This window comes from Xiphophorus hellerii, chromosome 21 (assembly GCF_003331165.1).
Source record: "Xiphophorus hellerii strain 12219 chromosome 21, Xiphophorus_hellerii-4.1, whole genome shotgun sequence".
In the NCBI taxonomy this organism is placed as follows: Eukaryota; Metazoa; Chordata; class Actinopteri; order Cyprinodontiformes; family Poeciliidae; genus Xiphophorus; species Xiphophorus hellerii.
In genome coordinates this window covers 6,932,318-6,948,407 of record NC_045692.1, presented here as the reverse complement: position 1 = coordinate 6,948,407, position 16,090 = coordinate 6,932,318, and the positions used below count along the sequence as shown (strand labels likewise).

General features: G+C 42.9%; 1 protein-coding gene across 1 annotated transcript in view; it reads left to right on the top strand.

The window, feature by feature from the left end:
- prkdc (protein kinase, DNA-activated, catalytic subunit) overlaps nucleotides 1-16,090 on the top strand; it is a 42,353-nt gene that overhangs the window by 23,795 nt on the left and 2,468 nt on the right. The window contains exons 49-84 of the mRNA XM_032551202.1: nucleotides 71-214; nucleotides 738-889; nucleotides 1,376-1,507; nucleotides 1,669-1,780; nucleotides 1,882-2,006; nucleotides 2,095-2,244; nucleotides 2,873-3,046; nucleotides 3,477-3,575; nucleotides 3,665-3,875; nucleotides 3,963-4,137; nucleotides 4,219-4,422; nucleotides 5,128-5,243; nucleotides 5,334-5,465; nucleotides 5,545-5,724; nucleotides 5,798-6,006; nucleotides 6,965-7,103; nucleotides 7,243-7,431; nucleotides 8,340-8,564; nucleotides 8,809-8,917; nucleotides 9,549-9,651; nucleotides 9,724-9,874; nucleotides 9,962-10,136; nucleotides 10,987-11,180; nucleotides 11,306-11,489; nucleotides 12,108-12,268; nucleotides 12,390-12,601; nucleotides 12,710-12,797; nucleotides 12,891-13,034; nucleotides 13,303-13,510; nucleotides 13,666-13,733; nucleotides 13,817-14,037; nucleotides 14,190-14,282; nucleotides 14,976-15,053; nucleotides 15,166-15,237; nucleotides 15,319-15,520; nucleotides 15,603-15,791. Of these exons, the coding sequence (XP_032407093.1) occupies nucleotides 71-214; nucleotides 738-889; nucleotides 1,376-1,507; nucleotides 1,669-1,780; nucleotides 1,882-2,006; nucleotides 2,095-2,244; nucleotides 2,873-3,046; nucleotides 3,477-3,575; nucleotides 3,665-3,875; nucleotides 3,963-4,137; nucleotides 4,219-4,422; nucleotides 5,128-5,243; nucleotides 5,334-5,465; nucleotides 5,545-5,724; nucleotides 5,798-6,006; nucleotides 6,965-7,103; nucleotides 7,243-7,431; nucleotides 8,340-8,564; nucleotides 8,809-8,917; nucleotides 9,549-9,651; nucleotides 9,724-9,874; nucleotides 9,962-10,136; nucleotides 10,987-11,180; nucleotides 11,306-11,489; nucleotides 12,108-12,268; nucleotides 12,390-12,601; nucleotides 12,710-12,797; nucleotides 12,891-13,034; nucleotides 13,303-13,510; nucleotides 13,666-13,733; nucleotides 13,817-14,037; nucleotides 14,190-14,282; nucleotides 14,976-15,053; nucleotides 15,166-15,237; nucleotides 15,319-15,520; nucleotides 15,603-15,791 (5,520 nt within the window). The remainder of the gene's footprint in view (nucleotides 1-70; nucleotides 215-737; nucleotides 890-1,375; nucleotides 1,508-1,668; nucleotides 1,781-1,881; nucleotides 2,007-2,094; nucleotides 2,245-2,872; nucleotides 3,047-3,476; nucleotides 3,576-3,664; nucleotides 3,876-3,962; nucleotides 4,138-4,218; nucleotides 4,423-5,127; nucleotides 5,244-5,333; nucleotides 5,466-5,544; nucleotides 5,725-5,797; nucleotides 6,007-6,964; nucleotides 7,104-7,242; nucleotides 7,432-8,339; nucleotides 8,565-8,808; nucleotides 8,918-9,548; nucleotides 9,652-9,723; nucleotides 9,875-9,961; nucleotides 10,137-10,986; nucleotides 11,181-11,305; nucleotides 11,490-12,107; nucleotides 12,269-12,389; nucleotides 12,602-12,709; nucleotides 12,798-12,890; nucleotides 13,035-13,302; nucleotides 13,511-13,665; nucleotides 13,734-13,816; nucleotides 14,038-14,189; nucleotides 14,283-14,975; nucleotides 15,054-15,165; nucleotides 15,238-15,318; nucleotides 15,521-15,602; nucleotides 15,792-16,090) is intronic.

Sequence of the window (16,090 nt, the reverse complement as noted above, 5' to 3'; positions counted from 1 at the left end):
GTGGCGTAAACGCGTTAGCATTTTACCTTAGCAACCCCACAGTTATACGCTGTTATTCGTTATCTTGCAGGTCTTCCGGCCGTATGCCAAGCACTGGCTGGGGCCGCTGCTGCAGCTGGTCGTGTCTGGAAGCAACGGAGGAGCGGGGATCCATTTCATGGTGGTGGATATCGTGGTCACAGTTCTGTCCTGGACCGGTCTGGTCACGCCAAAGGTTAGAGAAACCCTTGAGGTTCAAAAGATCAGAAGTTTTGGATTTTAAAATTTACAGCACTGAAAAAGCTATGTAGAATGAGGTCATTGAAACACTTTAAAGCAGTTTGATTGTGAAGCCGACACACTGGTCAAAAAATGTTAGATTGTGTTTCGTTAACAAGAAATTTTCAACTTTTTTAATTCTTTGAAAATAAAGGTGATGTAATTACAGAATAAGCAGCATTAATATTAAACACCCTTGTTTTATTCGTTATAAATGTTTTTTCTTGCTGAGAATAAAGACAGGACAACCTTCCCTTGCCTCCTTGTAGTCAGTTTCAATGGGAATAAATGTATAGTTAGGCTAGAAATTTTTACATATATTAGATTTTTTATTGGGGCCTGCCATAGCAGTGAGTAGGAGAGCATTGAAATGCCTTGCAAAGCAATAGTGCACTGAGGCGAGCAGAGCATCCATGCTGAGAGATGTTGCCATCTTTCAGTCAGTTTAGCAATCATCTCACTAACGACGTCCATTCCAGGGAAACCCCAGAGACAAAGTCCTCGCCAATCGGCTCCTGGAGTTTCTGATGAAGCACAGCTTCCACCCGAAAAGGGCCGTTTTCCGCCACAACCTGGAGATCATCCGCACTTTGGTAGAGTGCTGGAAAAACTGCCTGCATGTGCCTTACAGGTGACACACTGAGCACACTTTGCATGTGACAAGCTGCATTAGTCATATTTTTTAATAGAGGGGCAGTATTATGTACTTTCCAGGCACATAGTGCAGTTTTATATCACAATCAAGGTACCATGTTAACTTCAGTTAAAATGCTATATATGTCAAATATAACTTTAAAAAAAAGCTTGACTTTGTAACTCAACCCCTTAAAATCGGGCCTCTGTCTCTTTAAAAGCTCCTGCTTTTATTTGTCAAGTAAAAGCTGACAAATACAAGAGGACACCCTCTGGTAATCTCTCAGAGTAATTAAATATTTTAGCTGTTTAGCTGACAGTAATGTGTGACTTAAATTTCCGTTAAATTTAAACAGAAATTTGGATATTCAACAACGAAATGCAAGAAAATCATGGGAATCCGCATGAAACGTTTGTAAAATGACAGGATTTCTTATTTATATTCATTAATTTAAAAATAAATTTTTATTCTTCCCCTCGCTAGTCTAATATATGACCGCTTTTGCGGCACCGACCCAAACAGCAAAGACAACTCTGTCGGACTCCAGCTGCTGGGAATCATCCTGGCCAACAACCTGCCCGCCTACGACGCTTCGTGCGGAATCGAATACGAGAGGTGGGAATCGCGACCGCGACCTTTTTCAGCTCAGATGTTCTACCTGCTAACAAAAATGTGCTCGCATTTAAGTTGTGTTGCGTGTGGTGTTAAATTCACATCATGTGGCGCTTGTTGACCTATTAGGTCTCTCTTTTCTTCTTTGTGCTTTGCATGCTCAGGTACATCCAGTCGCTCGGCAACAACCTGTCCTTTACCAGATATAAAGACGTCTACTCGGCTGCGGCGGAAATTATCGGCCTCGGTCTGAAGAGCATGACAGAAACAGGAGATGTAATGACTTTATCTCCTTTTGCCTAATTATGTGTTCCTTTAGACATTAGAATATTTCTACTGATGCTTTTTTAAAATTTATTTATTTGCTCATATAACAGCAACAGCAAGAACTTTTCAATCTCGCTGCAACCAAGATAACAGATCTGAAGAAAAAAGACCTGGATGACAAGTTCATCATCTGCTTGAATAAAGTGACCAAACACTTCCCGCCCTTTATGGATCGGTGGGTGAATAAAGGAACAGCTGTGACCTTTTTTTTTCCATCAAGATAACCACAGCCATATATACATTGTTTTTTTTTTTACTTCCAGGTTCGTCAATCATGTGTTTTACCTGCTGCCGAAGCTGCACGGCATCTTAAAGACTCTCTGTCTGGAGTGCGTGCTCAGCCGAGCCGATGTGATCCCGGACATCTTTCTGCAGCTGAAGAGCTCAGGTTTCATCCAGATGATGAGCCACAGGTGGGTCCCAAACATCTGGAAGATGTCTCAGGAAGGTGTCGTTTTCCCCTTCCTGAAAGTGTAACCTAGATTGTGATTAGTTTCTAAACCACAACAAAGATGGGGGGTTGATTGAACTCGTGTTGAACAACTGCAGTTCAGATTTTTCCCTAAATAACGTGCATTTCCCCCTTAAAATGATAAAGTTAGCCTTAAAATGTCTTAAATTCGTTTTGAAAATTGCCAGTTGGCTTTATACACTTTAATCACAGATCTTAAATTTTGTGACTCAAGACATTGGAGGCTACCAGTCACTGCTAACATACCTTTGCTAGCTAGCTTTGTGGATATAATCCTGCATTCTGTGGAGATACCAGTTTTACATCCCATTCTTAATGGTCTTAAAAAGTTTTAATTTGAGTTGGTGAAACCTGCAGAGACCCTGCAATACCAGAAAATGTGTTTTCAAAATAACATACAATTGCTCCAACAATAGTTATTTTGTTCTCTTTCTCAGCTGGGCTACAAATAATGAATTGTAGTGCACCAAAACATTTGAAACGTCCAGGATTATCTTCTAAATCTTACTGGGATTTGTCATTTAGTTTGTCAAACTCGCAGCTGCTGAACTTATTTCTGCCTCTCTCAGGGACGAAGCGAGACAGAGGGTGTGTCTGGATATCATACACAAGATAATTGCCCTACTGACTCCGGTGGAACTGCAGGAGCTCCTGGGAGCAGTGACAACGTTCGTCTCTCACCCCTCACCCGTTTGCAAAGAGAGGATGTACGAGATCCTCATGTGGATCCAGGACAACTATGGGTCAGTCTTCTATTGTGCAATGTGTCGAGCTGGATCAAAGCAGGGTTCATGATTGGCCTTAAAAAAGTCTTTAAAATGTCTGGGGTGTGCTGTGGTGGCGCAGGGGTTAAGCACAGCCCACATAAGGAGGCCTTAGTCCTCGAAGTGGCTGTCGCAGGTTTGATTCCCGGCCTGGTGACCTTTGCCGCATGTCTTCCCCCTTCTCTCATTACCCACTTTCCTGTCAATTAACTATCAAATAAAGGCCACTAGAGCCAATAAAACCTTTTAAAAAAAAACATCTTAGATTTGACTTACCCAAAGTCACTCCGCACCGCTCTCGCTTATTGGCAGCTCTGGTTAAAATGTGTAAAAAGTCTTGAAAACTTTTCAAATTTAAACTTAAAATTTTGAGTCTCCTTGGTTGTTCTGTGTTTATTTTTGCCCGTAGCGACGAAGAAAGCATGAAAGACAAAACGTCGCTGGAGATTTTGGATGCAGCAAAAGAAACTTTACTTCAAGGACTCTCAGAGGAAAATCAAGGCCTTCGGTGAGCAGCCACCAGTCCAAACCTTGGCCAAATGAGACGTTGCTACTACTCGATTTGTCGAATGACTCGACGGTCTCCCTTGTTCCCAGGCTTTACGTCCGTAACTTCTGGAGTCAGGAGAAGCGCCTCCCCTCTGCCACCCTGGAGCGGATGCTGACGGTGCTGCGTTCGCTGTACTCCTGCCAGATAGAACGCTGCTTTCTGAGCCTGGCCACCAACCTGCTGCTGGAGATGACCAGCCAGAGCCCCGACTTCACGCGGAACATGTTTGAGTATCCTCTGTCAGAGTGCACCTTCCAGGTCCTCGCACAATTCCCCTACTTTTTTTCATTCAGGAGATCCAAATAGAGCTCCTAATTATGTTTTTAATTCATCTTTTTTCTGCAGGACTACGTCATTGATTCAAATTGGCGTTTCAGGAGCACAGTAATGACACCCATGTTTGTCGAAACCCAAAGCTCTCAGGGCCCGGAGAGCGCAGGGGCCTCCCAGTCCGGATCCATGAAAGGGAAACTCAGAGCAACACAGACTTCCTTAGAGTTTAGCCAAACCCAAGCACCAGGTACTGCTGGCAGCCCGTATGTTTGGCAAACAACAAGAAGTAATATTAAACTCTACATTTATTTATTTTTGTCCTTCCTAGGTCGCCGCAAGGCCTACAACTGGCTAACTGGGAGCAGCGTGGACACCTTGGCAGACTATTCGGCTGGCGCAGAGTCTCTGTCTTCGCTGCTTGTGTTCGATAAGAAATCAGAGCGTCAGGCAGCGGCGAGACGACCGGTGGGAGAAGGCTTCGGCCTGAGGCGGCTGACGACGTCCACGGACGAGGTGGACAGTCGCACCCGAGGTTGGCTTTAAAGGAACCGGATCGAAATCTTTACCCATGTAGAACAAACAAAAGGTCAAAACGGTTCAAAAATAGGAGTAATAATCAAATATAAAACTTGTCAAACACTGTTAAAATCTGTTCTCGTTAAAATGACAAAACCTTTTCAGATATTTTCAGAATTTAAATTTATTTATATTTATATTTTTAGATCATTTTTTAAAATTGTAAATGCAAAACTTGTGCTGTTAGGATGGATGGATGGAAAACAAATATTTTTTTCTCTTTTTAAACTGAATACAAAGAAAGTTTTGTTTTATAATAATAATAATAATATATTTTATTTACAATCCCTTTATATTTTGAGATATCAGAAGGCTACAAATAAAACCGGGGGGGAAAAAGAAGCTATTTTTATCAATTGTAATTGGTTGTTTGGTTTTTTTTAGACTTTTGTATCCTTTTGACATCTGAAAATATAAAGGGAATTACAAATAAAGTCTAAAATTATCACTATTATTCTAAAATAACCTTTCATACTCAGTTCAAAAAGTAGATGCTTTCCATCTGTCCATCTTCACACAGTTCAACGTTTGCATCTGCACTTAACAAAAATGGTCTAAAAATCAATTCTGAAAATACGTGAAAATGTTTGTAACTTTGACGAGAACATTTCCCTGAAACCCTGAATGCACCGCGATGTTTTTACCCCTTGTTGTCCGCCAGCTGAAAACGAGCAACGGAGCAACATTCTGAGGCTGAGGCGCAGATTCCTGAAGGACCAGGAGAAAGTCAGCTTGGGTTTTGCCCAGAAAGAGATCCAACAACAGAGACAGAGGAAGGTCAGACCGAGGTCCAAGCTCCCTGACGGTCAAACCAGCGTCTGTCTGTGTTTATTATTTGCGTTAATGTCGGCTGGATTTCTCCCGCAGGAAGAAAAAGCTGACCAGAGGCTGCGGAAAGAAGCTCAGGTGACTCTGTATAGGAACTACCGAGTGGGCGACTTCCCAGATATCCAGATCCCGTACAGCAGCCTCATCGCTCCCCTTCAAGCTTTAGCTCAGGCAAGGCTGATTCTGCAGTAGAAAATCTGGTAAAATATTACCTTGTTTTTGACAATGGATATTTTTACTCGTCATTCAGAGAGACCCGATCTTAGCCAAGCAACTCTTCAGCTCCCTCTTTGCCGGCATCCTCCAAGAAATGGATAAAACGCACACTCCGCAGGACAGTGGAAGAATTAAGGAGGAACTGCGGTGCAACATGAACACATTCCTGAATAAGAGCACGCTCTGCTTCCCACCGTTCATAGCATGCGTGCAGGTGAGAATGAGAAACGGTCTGGGAAAAAAGAACTTTTTTTGTGATGGGGACTGATGAAAAGTTGTTGTTTTAGGACATGTGCTACCAGCAGAGGGAGCTGCAGCAGCTGGATCCGGCCGCCGTCAGCTCCACCTGCCTGGTGAGTCTCCAGCAGCCGTCGGGCATCCTGCTGCTGGAGGAGGGTCTGCTCCACGCCGCCGAGCCAGAGGAGCGCCCCGCTAAACGGGCGCGAGGACGACGAGAAATCCCTCCGGACACCAACAAATGGATCCACCTGGCCAGGTGAGCCCAGAGGCAACAGGTTTCAGGCTGTCAGACATCCTTTAAAAGTCGTACATTCATCAATCTAAAAGTAAGGCCTTAAAATGTCTTAAATTCATTACAAAATCTGTAAGTTAGCCTTGAATATGTTAATCACAGGTCTTAAATTTGGTCGTGGCAGGACTATTAAATCTTATATGTTTTATTACAGACTCGAAAGTTTGAGTCTTCATTAGGTTCTGTGAGGCTACCGCTAACTAGCTGCTAATAAATCCTGCTAGCTGGCTTTTTGCGTCTGTCATCGGTAAGGAGAAATTTATCGCCAGTTCGCTGGACGACGCTCGCCTTCGCCACTGACTCACTTCTGTTGCCAGTGGCAACATATGTGATGCTACGTGTTTTCTGTGCAAAAAACCTAGGCAATACTACATAAAATGGGCAATTTTCTTTTGTTTATTCCTGGTATCAAATTTAATTCATTGTACTCTTAAAAAGTCTTAAAATTTGAGTTGGTGAAATCCAGAAACCCTGGATTTAGAAGGCCCCAAATGGATGAATAGAATAAGTAGTTACATTTTTTTAAATTTATATTTCTAAATACATAAAAAAGAATAATTACCTATGGATAAAGTTGTAAAATATCTATTTATTTTTATTAAAATAAAAGTTGGTTTATAAGGGCCCACTGGTAAATTGGCCCAGATTTTCAAAATTTTGTCCGATCATGATTGGATGAGACTTAACCACAATATCAATAGTCACTCCACTATTGTCAACTTAGTGAGTTTGTTCCAATTGTTAGTGACTTTTCACACACAAAAACATTGGTATTGGCCAGAATCTGAATTTTTTAAATATCAGTGATCGGCCAGAAAAAATGAAATTGGTTCCACCTTTTGTATTCAGTCTAGACTGTCTTTTAAAAAGTTAAGCTGTAATGTTTTTTGGTTTGGCTAATGTTGGTTGTTCTTTTTTGCAGACTTTACAGGGACCTGGAGGACTATGATGTTGTGCGCGGCATCTTCGGTGGGAAAGTCGGCACAAAGTCGATCACTTGTTCCGCGCTCCAAGCCGAAGCCAACACGGACTTTGCAGAAGCCGTGAAACTTTACAATGAGGTACAGCAACCTCTTGTGGCGGTACTGCTGCTGGAATCCTGCAGTATTTTTAAGAAAACGGATCACGACACACAAAAAAAAAGCTCAACCCAGACGGGGATTGATTGTTTTTGTGTGAACTGTGTTTCCGTCCTGGCAGGCGCTGAACACCGAGGACTGGCCGGATGGAGAACCTACCGACTCCGAGAAGGATTTCTGGGAAATTGCAGCTATGGAGGCGTATAACCAGCTGACAGAGTGGAAGTCTCTTCAGTACTGCTCCACTGTGTACATTGATGAAAACTCGCCACCCAACCTGGAGAGGATGTGGTCAGAGCCTCTCTACCAGGTAGCAAAAAGTTACTTTTTGACACATTTTTGAGCATACAACCATTATTTGTGTTTTAGGCCACACAAAATTATTAAGGAATTATATTCATCTATAATTGTCAATAATTCAAAATGTTTCTGTCACGGCCAGAATTTTTGTGCATGGAGGCAAATGTTACGCTCTACTTTGAGTATGTTTAGATTTGTTCTTTCGCATGTTTCTAATTAAAAACAACAAACAAAATATTTAATTAGTTTCTAACCACACTTTTATATTTACAAGTAGGTTTTAGTAGCTTTGTAATTCACATTTCACTTTTTAGCATTCTTGTCTTATTCTCTAAATCAAACTTTTGGGGAGTTCCTCAAGGCTGTGTTCTCAGTTCCATACTGTTCTCACTTTCCGTGACTCAAGCAAAAAATAATTTGGATTGTATCAAGAACTTCTGTGAGTGTTAATTTTCAAGTCTTTACATGGATTCTTTACATGGATATTTTTTATCTAAATTCTGGCTGGGAAAACCGTCTTTTTCCAATTTTGTGGGGGGAATAGCCTATTAATCGTTCCATAAACTCTGATTGGTGTCATCCATCCCAGCTGGAGGAAAAAAACACACCACCATCATCACCATGTTTTATTGTAGTGATGTTTTCCACTCAACTTGAAGGCCACACTGCTGAAACGTTCGGCCATGACTCTACATTTTTATCTGTATGTTAGTTGGTACAAAATATTCCTACATACATGCTTATGTTTCTCTTAAAAACAGTTTTATTGATTGCATCTTTGTTCTCTTAGTCTCTTATCAAATGGGGTTATGTGTAAAAAAAAGAAAAAAGAGAGAAGCTGTTTTTGCTATCTAAACGGAAAGCAACAATGCAGAAATTGCAGGCGCGTGGGTCTAAAAGTGGTCTGTTTTCCGTCAGGACATGTACCTGCAGCACATGATTCGCAGCATGTTGAAGCAGCTGCAGTTGGGCGAGAGCGACCAAACGCTGCTCAGCTTCATCGACAAAGCCATGAGGGTGGAGGAGCGCAAGAAGCTGCTGGAGAGTCACCACAGCCAGGAGCTCAGCCTGCTCTACATCCTGCAGGAGGACTACGACCGCGCCAAGTACTACACCAACCACGCCATGCAGCTCTTCATGGAGGTTTGTCCCAAGTCTTGCTTTGGATAGAAAAGACAAAACGTAGGTACTGGCCAAGAGGTTTGCAAACATTCATCAGAGGAAATGTAATACTTTTGGGCTATTGGATTGGGTCTGATTCAACATTTGGTTTTCAAAATAAAGGACCGGGTTTACAAGATTGGTGGATTTTATCCAATTAATCTAGGGTAAAAAGTTTCCTACAAAGAGATTGCCAAGTCTTACACCGTCTGTTTGCCTCGTGCAGAGTTACTCCAGCGTAGATACACTCCTGACCCAAAGCCGACTGGCCGTCCTGCAGCCGGTGCAGGCGCTGACCGAGATCCAGGACTTTCTGCTCTTCATCAAAGGAGATGGTGAGATCCGGCTGTCTTGTCTCTCAAAACCGTAAACTTGGATATTGACGTTAGCATACCATGCTGACGTCAATGTTAGCATAATGTTTAATGTTATTTGAAAGTTGTTCCAATCACTGGCTGCAGCAAAATGGAATGAGGTTTGACCTAATGATGTACCAACTCTTGGGACCATCGTGGTGATGAATTTATTAGTACATTTCAAGTTTTGTTAGAAATATCGGGGAGTGATCGAAGATATGGAAAGGTTTTGCCAATGAGATAAAAAAAAAAAATTTAATCTTACCAAGTATTTTTGGTGTAATTATATCTTCATTGATGAAAAAGTAGTAGTTCCGCTGGCATGTTGTTTCATTTATGGCATGTCTACCATGTTTTTCCCATTTTTAAAAATGAAATAATCTGCAAGAGGAGCTAATACTTTCTCATCAATGTTAATAAGTTATTGATTTAAAACAAGCTCCTGTATCTTCCTGAGAAGTTGCTTGTAAGTTAGTTTTGTCTTTTATTGTGTTTTTGCAGTGAAAAATGTTGCCCATCATAATTGAAATGTAAAAAAAATATATATTTCTTTTCTGCAACTCTTCAATATATTCTAACCTTGTTTTCTCTTTTAATCTGACATTATTAGTGTCTGTGGGTTCTCTTAAGAGCCTCATCAGGTCTTGGACTGATCGGTATCCCGACACCAAAGTGGATCCAGTGATCGTGTGGGACGACATCATCACATCTCGGTAAGGATGGGACTGAAAACCAGCTGTGAAAGCTGACTACAAATTTGACTCTTTTTTTCATTATTTTTGCAGGTGTTTCTTTTTGGACAAGATTAGGGAAAAGCTGAGGGGCGACAGCATGGAGGTGGACGAGGCGCAAGACCCGGCGCGCAACGTCGAGACGATCGTGAACGACTCCAAGTTCACCATGAAGCTGCACATGGCGGACAGCGCCTGTCAGCAGGTAAGGAAGCATTGGAGGTTTCTTTTTTTTTTTTTTTTAAAGCCATTATAATGTGTCAAACTCATCTTGAGCTTCAAACCTTTTCAGAAAAACTTCCCAGTCACCACCAAGCTGCTGAAGGAACTTCACAAGGAAGCCAAAAGCAACAGAGGCTGGCTGCTGCGCTGGGTGCACAGCTTCAGCAGCTACAACCACAAGCGCAGCCGGACGCAGGGGGCTATAGAGCAGATCGGTGCCATGCTGAAGACCATCCCCCTCCTCGGTAATAGGAGGCACACCTATTTCTGAGACCTGTCTGCACTCCTTTCAAAAGGCTTCAGTTTATGTATCTAAAATTAAGACTTTAAAATGTCTTAAATTCTTGTTTTGTTTTGTTTTTTTAAAAAAAAAAAGGTAATTGGCCTTAAATAAGTCAATCACAAGTCTTAAATTTTGTGGTGGCAGGACTATTTAATCTTGTATATTATATGTATAAGAATACTCTACATATTACTTTATGTAGTCTTTTCTGTCAGTTGGTACTTGTACTACTTGTAACTAGTTGATAGTATACCCTTCCTAGCTGCTAAGATAGCCGCTATGTTAACAGCTAATATAACAGTAGTTACTGCTATATTAGCAGGAGCACTTGGTTCTGGTTCCTGAACTGGAGGCAGGAGGAAAAACTAGCGGGCAAAAACGCGAGCTCGACAGCTAGCTTGCTAGCTAATTGTTCTCCTCTCTCCTTTTTAGGAACCAGAACCAAGTGTTCTTGCTAATATTAGCAGGATGCCTAATATTCTAATATTCATTCGCTAGCTAGCAAGGCTATATTAGCCAGGTAGTTACCAGTTAGACTTGAGCTTTTTTGCTTCTATCATGGTTTAAGTGCAAAAACCCTTGCTAGCTAGTTTGCTAGCTTTTTTTCTACCACTGGTACTCGTAAATTTTATCATCAACGACGTTAATCTTCTCCATTGGATCATTTTTCATTCATTCTTGGCACTAGGGGGGTTTAAAGCTGTTTCAGATAGAAACCATGAATAAGAACTTCCCTCTCTGTGACATATTTTGAATTTTTTCATGTTTGCATATTTGAATGAGATTTTGTGTAATCTCCTCTCCCTGTCCAGAGGAGCTCGAGGCGGACTGTCAGAGCGCCACTTCTGAAGTGTTCAGACGGCAGAAGATTCTCCAGGGCACGTCGTTCCACATCCTGGCCTCGGCGGTGGGCAGAAGCCCGTCCGTCCTGGGAACGCTCGCCGCAGAGAAACAAGAGAGCGTTGTCAGGCTTTCAGGAGCTGCAGAGCCCAGTCCAAACCCAAAGGTACTCTTCTACTCTTTGGTCTTTCTCCAGCTTTAAAAAAAGGGGAAAAAAAACACTTTTCAAAACACAGTGAAATGTCTCACGTTTCCTTGTCTGAAACTGAAAAACCGTTTTTTTTTCTGCAGGAAGTGGAGGTGGGATTGCAGCAGCACGCCCTGAAGCTGCTGTGTGAGGCGAGCAGAAAGGCCGATGAGGAGCTCCAGTCCTTTGCTCACGACTTCGTGGAGACCAGCAGCGTCTCGGAGACGTACATGGCTTTGGCTAACTTCTGCGACAAGCTGCTGCGAGAAGAGGAGCAGGACGACACTGGTGACTGACGCCGCACGCTTACAGCACCTTGCGAAAGCATTTCCTGCTTGTTTTTGTTCTGTTTTTTTTTTTTGTCTTGTTGCAACCGTGAGCTTCATTGTATTGCACTGGGATTGTGTGCAAAAGATTGTCATGCATTTGTATTCAACACCCTTTACGTGGGTATGTCTAAGGCAAGTTCAACACGTTGAAATTGATCTAATTAATTAATCAAAATTAACGTGCTACAGTCACGGCCGTAAATGGTTCAGCTCAAGTCTTATGGATTTGCAGACCCAATCAAGTGGTGAAACATTTCTGTCTCCAGATGTGGAGGCAAAAGTAAGAGAAGTGAAAGATGGTTGTGCGACGCATTGACTCAGGGATTCTGAATCCAAAAGCACACCACACTTTTCAGATTCCATTCGTGAATCATTATCTTTCCACCTCATAATAACATATGCTGAAGTTTGCCGTTGTGGCAGGACAAAATGTGGAGACGTTTCATTGTTGCGAACACGTGGGGAAAAACACTAAACGAAACCATTATTTAAGTCATTTAGATTCTTCCTCCCTTCTAGATGATTCAGTGTTTTTCACGGCGACCATTTTCTTCCTGTCGGTGCGTTTTGCCTGCAGTCAGTCAGTTCCCGGACCTCGTGGCGCTGTCGGTGCACGTGGTGGAGAGCATGCTGAAAGCTCTGAAGATGAACTGTGAGGAGGCCCGCCTCCTGTTTCCACGGCTGCTGCAGATTATTGAGCTGTATCCATCGGAAACGCTGGACGTCATGACTAAAGAGGTTCGTTCACCCGATCGTGCGGTATATTTGAGACCAGTTGCAAAGGGGGCAAAAAATCCAAGAAATCCGTGGAACTGTCAAATAAAACGTTCCACAATCGCTCTCTGCTGCTTGTATTCAGATGGCGTCGATTCCCTGCTGGATACTCATCAGCTGGATCAGCCAAATGGTGGCCCTGCTGGACAAGCCTGAAGCGATAGCCGTGCAGCACTGCATCGAGCAGATAGCCAGGAGCTACCCTCAGGCGCTGGTCTACGCCCTCATGATCAGCAGTGAGAGTTACCGCTTCGAGGAGTCGGTAACGGGACACCAGCAGCAGGAATTTGTCAACAGGTAGTCTTTGACTTCTTGGGTTTTTTGTTTTTCATCAAAAGTAAGTCTCTTTTTATTATTCCTCATAATTTTTTTTTTTTTTTTTTGGGAATCCTTATGTATAAACAGGCTTAGGAGCATGTTGGACAAAGGAGGCGCTGTGAAGAGCTTCGTGGACGCCCTGCAGCAGCTCACAAATCCTTACATGATTTTTAAGGTTATTTTCACACCACAAAAAAAAAAAAAAATCAAACGGTTGTTTTTGTTTAGGATTTTTTTTAACATTTTGTGTTTTTGCCGCTTCGGACAGGATTGGTGGGAGAGTGTGAACAGTGAAATGGAAAAGTCGACCTTCAACAAGAAGCAGATGGGTGAAATGTACGAGGAGATGCGCTCCTCGCTCTGCGATCGGAACACCCAGGGCCACGGAGGGTTTCGCAGGAAATTCATACAAGTCGGTTCCTCGCGTTACTGTACCTCTTTTCTTGGTTATTTTACACTGCTTTTTAATGATCAAGCTAACAGGCTTCAAATTGTTTTCATAGTCCTGTTCCGGAGAATAATCAGCACCATATTATGTAGTGAACTTAGTAAAAGTTTTGATGCATTTCCTTTACGTTGCATATCATCACCATCTTAAAATAAGTCAATTTATGCCAAAAAGTCACTTGTCGTATCAAAGAAGACAGCAGGTGACCTTGGACTCTTTGTTGTCCTTGCAGAAATTCTCCAAAGATGTGGAGAAACTCCTGGGACCTAATGGTAGCAATCTTTTCGAGAAGAGGAAAAACAAAAACTTTTTGCAAGAGGTGACTAAGCTGATGGAATCCATGCGTGGATTTCAGAAGGAACCGGGGAATCTGAAGGAGTACTCGCCCTGGCTGAGCGGCTTCAAAGCCGACCCATTCAGCAACGAGCTGGAGATTCCAGGTTTGGCAACTGGATTAAAGTGAACTTGTCTATTGCCTGTGGTTTTAATGTGTATCTATGGCATTGAGTCATATGCCTTGTGGTTATCATAATCCTAATGTTTCATATGTGAAAAGCATACTTTGTAAAGCTGAGCCCACCTTTCTTAAATGCAGGACAGTATGATGGGAGATCTAAACCGCTACCGGAGTACCATGCAAAAATAACTGGCTTTGATGAAAGGGTAGGCATTTCTCCCACGTCCACCGAAAACCGGAGCACATTTAAATGTCCAGTAGTAACCTGGCGCCTGCATGCGTCTCGCAGGTAAAGGTGATGTCTTCCATCCGTCGCCCCAAGCGTCTGATCATCCGCGGGGACGACGAGCGGGACCACCCCTTCCTGGTAAAGGGCGGGGAGGACTTGCGGCAGGACCAGCGCATCGAGCAGCTGTTCGCCGTCATGAACATCGTGCTGAGCCACGACACGTCCTGCACACGCCGAGGCTTGCAGCTCCGCACTTACCAAGTTATCCCCATAACCACCAGGTACTGGACGCAAATGTTGCTCACTCATTTATTCATTTTGCTACATACACTTCTAGGGGGTTCAGGTAGAACGCAATCAATCAACGTCCTTCCTGAGGCAACATATTTGCCTCCTACTGTAAAAGAACTGTAAGGTTTTATTTCCTTTCTAGAATTGGTCTGATTGAGTGGATGGAAAATACGTGCACGCTAAAAGAGTTCCTGGAGAACACAATGACGGGAGACGAGCAGCAAAAGGTCCAAAGGTACAGTGTGTGTAGCATTACCAACATGAATAATTAGCTTTTCATCTTCAGTACTATGGAAACGTCACTCAGATACATGGAAAGCTAATTAGTTTATTAAATAAATCAGGTCTTATTCAAGTATTACCGCACACCGTTTGTAATGCTTTTAGGGAAGCCAACAATTAATTGGCTTACAGTTAATTATTGATTAATGCTTTATTAGATTAAAATTAGTTCTAATTGATTAACTAATAAAGTCCTCTTTTTAGTGCTGCAGTTTGGCGACTGATCAGCAGAGGTCAGGTCATAAGTGGAGCCAGTTGATACAGAAATAAAGATGGCAGGGCCATACCGGAAACGAAAGAAAAACGGTCCAAACGGAGTCCGGTGTGTGAAATACACGCACTGGAGAAGCATCTTAAGTTTCACCTTAATATCGCTCATTCGACCAAGATTCACGATGGAGCCGAATCAACTTCTCAACCAAAACTTACTGATATTCTATGAAGGCGAGGATGTGATGACAGAATAGCAGAGGCATATCGGAGGAAAATTGCAACGTGAAAATGTTGCAATCTTATGTTCTCAAAAGATGGTCAGCCCTTCTGATACAAGAGAAAACGACTTTAGACTAAGTCATTAATCGATAACTTGCTTACCTAAACATGTTACTTATCTCCGAATACCCTCAGCTGCTTCCTTCTGTTTCAGGTGTGCTGAAATCTATCATAAATGGCTCTCCACCTTTGGTGACGCTCCTTCCATCAGCCTGTACGGACTGTCGTACAGGTAAGTTGGTTGAAGATTGCGTGTGCTTCTGGGGCTCACATGGGAAAGTGTCTCCGTTGTATCAAGTGTGAAATTTTAATCCCACTTTTTCATCCGTGTTTCTCTTTACAAGGAAAGCAAAGCGTGACAACGCAGTGGGAAATTTCCTCAAAGTCCTGCAGCACGTGCCCAGCGATCTGCTTAAGTACGTCAGAAACTTCGCGACGGATGTAGCGATTGGCGTTGGCCTGTTTAGAGATCGTTTGGTCTTGTGTTTTATGTTTAGGAGAGCTTTCCTGAAGATGTGCAACGGTCCCGAGGCGTTCCTCTCGCTGCGGTCCCACTTCATCACCTCCCACGCTCTGCTGTGCGTGAGCCACTGGGTTCTCGGCATCGGAGACCGCCACCGTTCCAACTTCATGATCAACATGGAAACCGGTGGTATGATCGGCATCGACTTCGGCCATGCGTTTGGCTCGGCCACACAGGTACGCCCGATGACGTCAAACGTAAAGACAGCGTAAAGGTAGGACTCGAGGTCTGAATGTGGAATGTTGCGTTCGCTTCCAGTTCCTCGCGGTGCCGGAGCTCATGCCCTTCCGGCTGACTCAGCAGTTTGTGAATCTGATCCAGCCGTTGAAGGAGTCCGGTTTGATCCAGAGCACCATGGTCCATTCCCTGCGAGCCTTCAGGGCTGAACCGGACCTGCTGCTCAACACCATGGATGTGTTTGTGAAGGAACCCTCACTGGACTGGAAGGTAACCAAAACACCTGCTGAGGTTTTTATTAATAACACTACTGTGACAGAGCTTCCCTCAACTGAAAATGACTTATTTTCTCTTCTCTTCTGTTGCGTTTTGTTGCTCTTTCTTCCATTCCGTTATGATTTTGGATGTTAAAATTATGATTGACCTCAGTAATCTGCTTTCCTGCAGTACAGGACACTAACATGACACATAGGTCAACCTTAAATATAACCTCTTCTGTCCTTTTCTAAAATAGATGTTCATTCTGGGGTTATTCTGGGATTCATGTTGTGAGTAATTTGCTAAAAAAA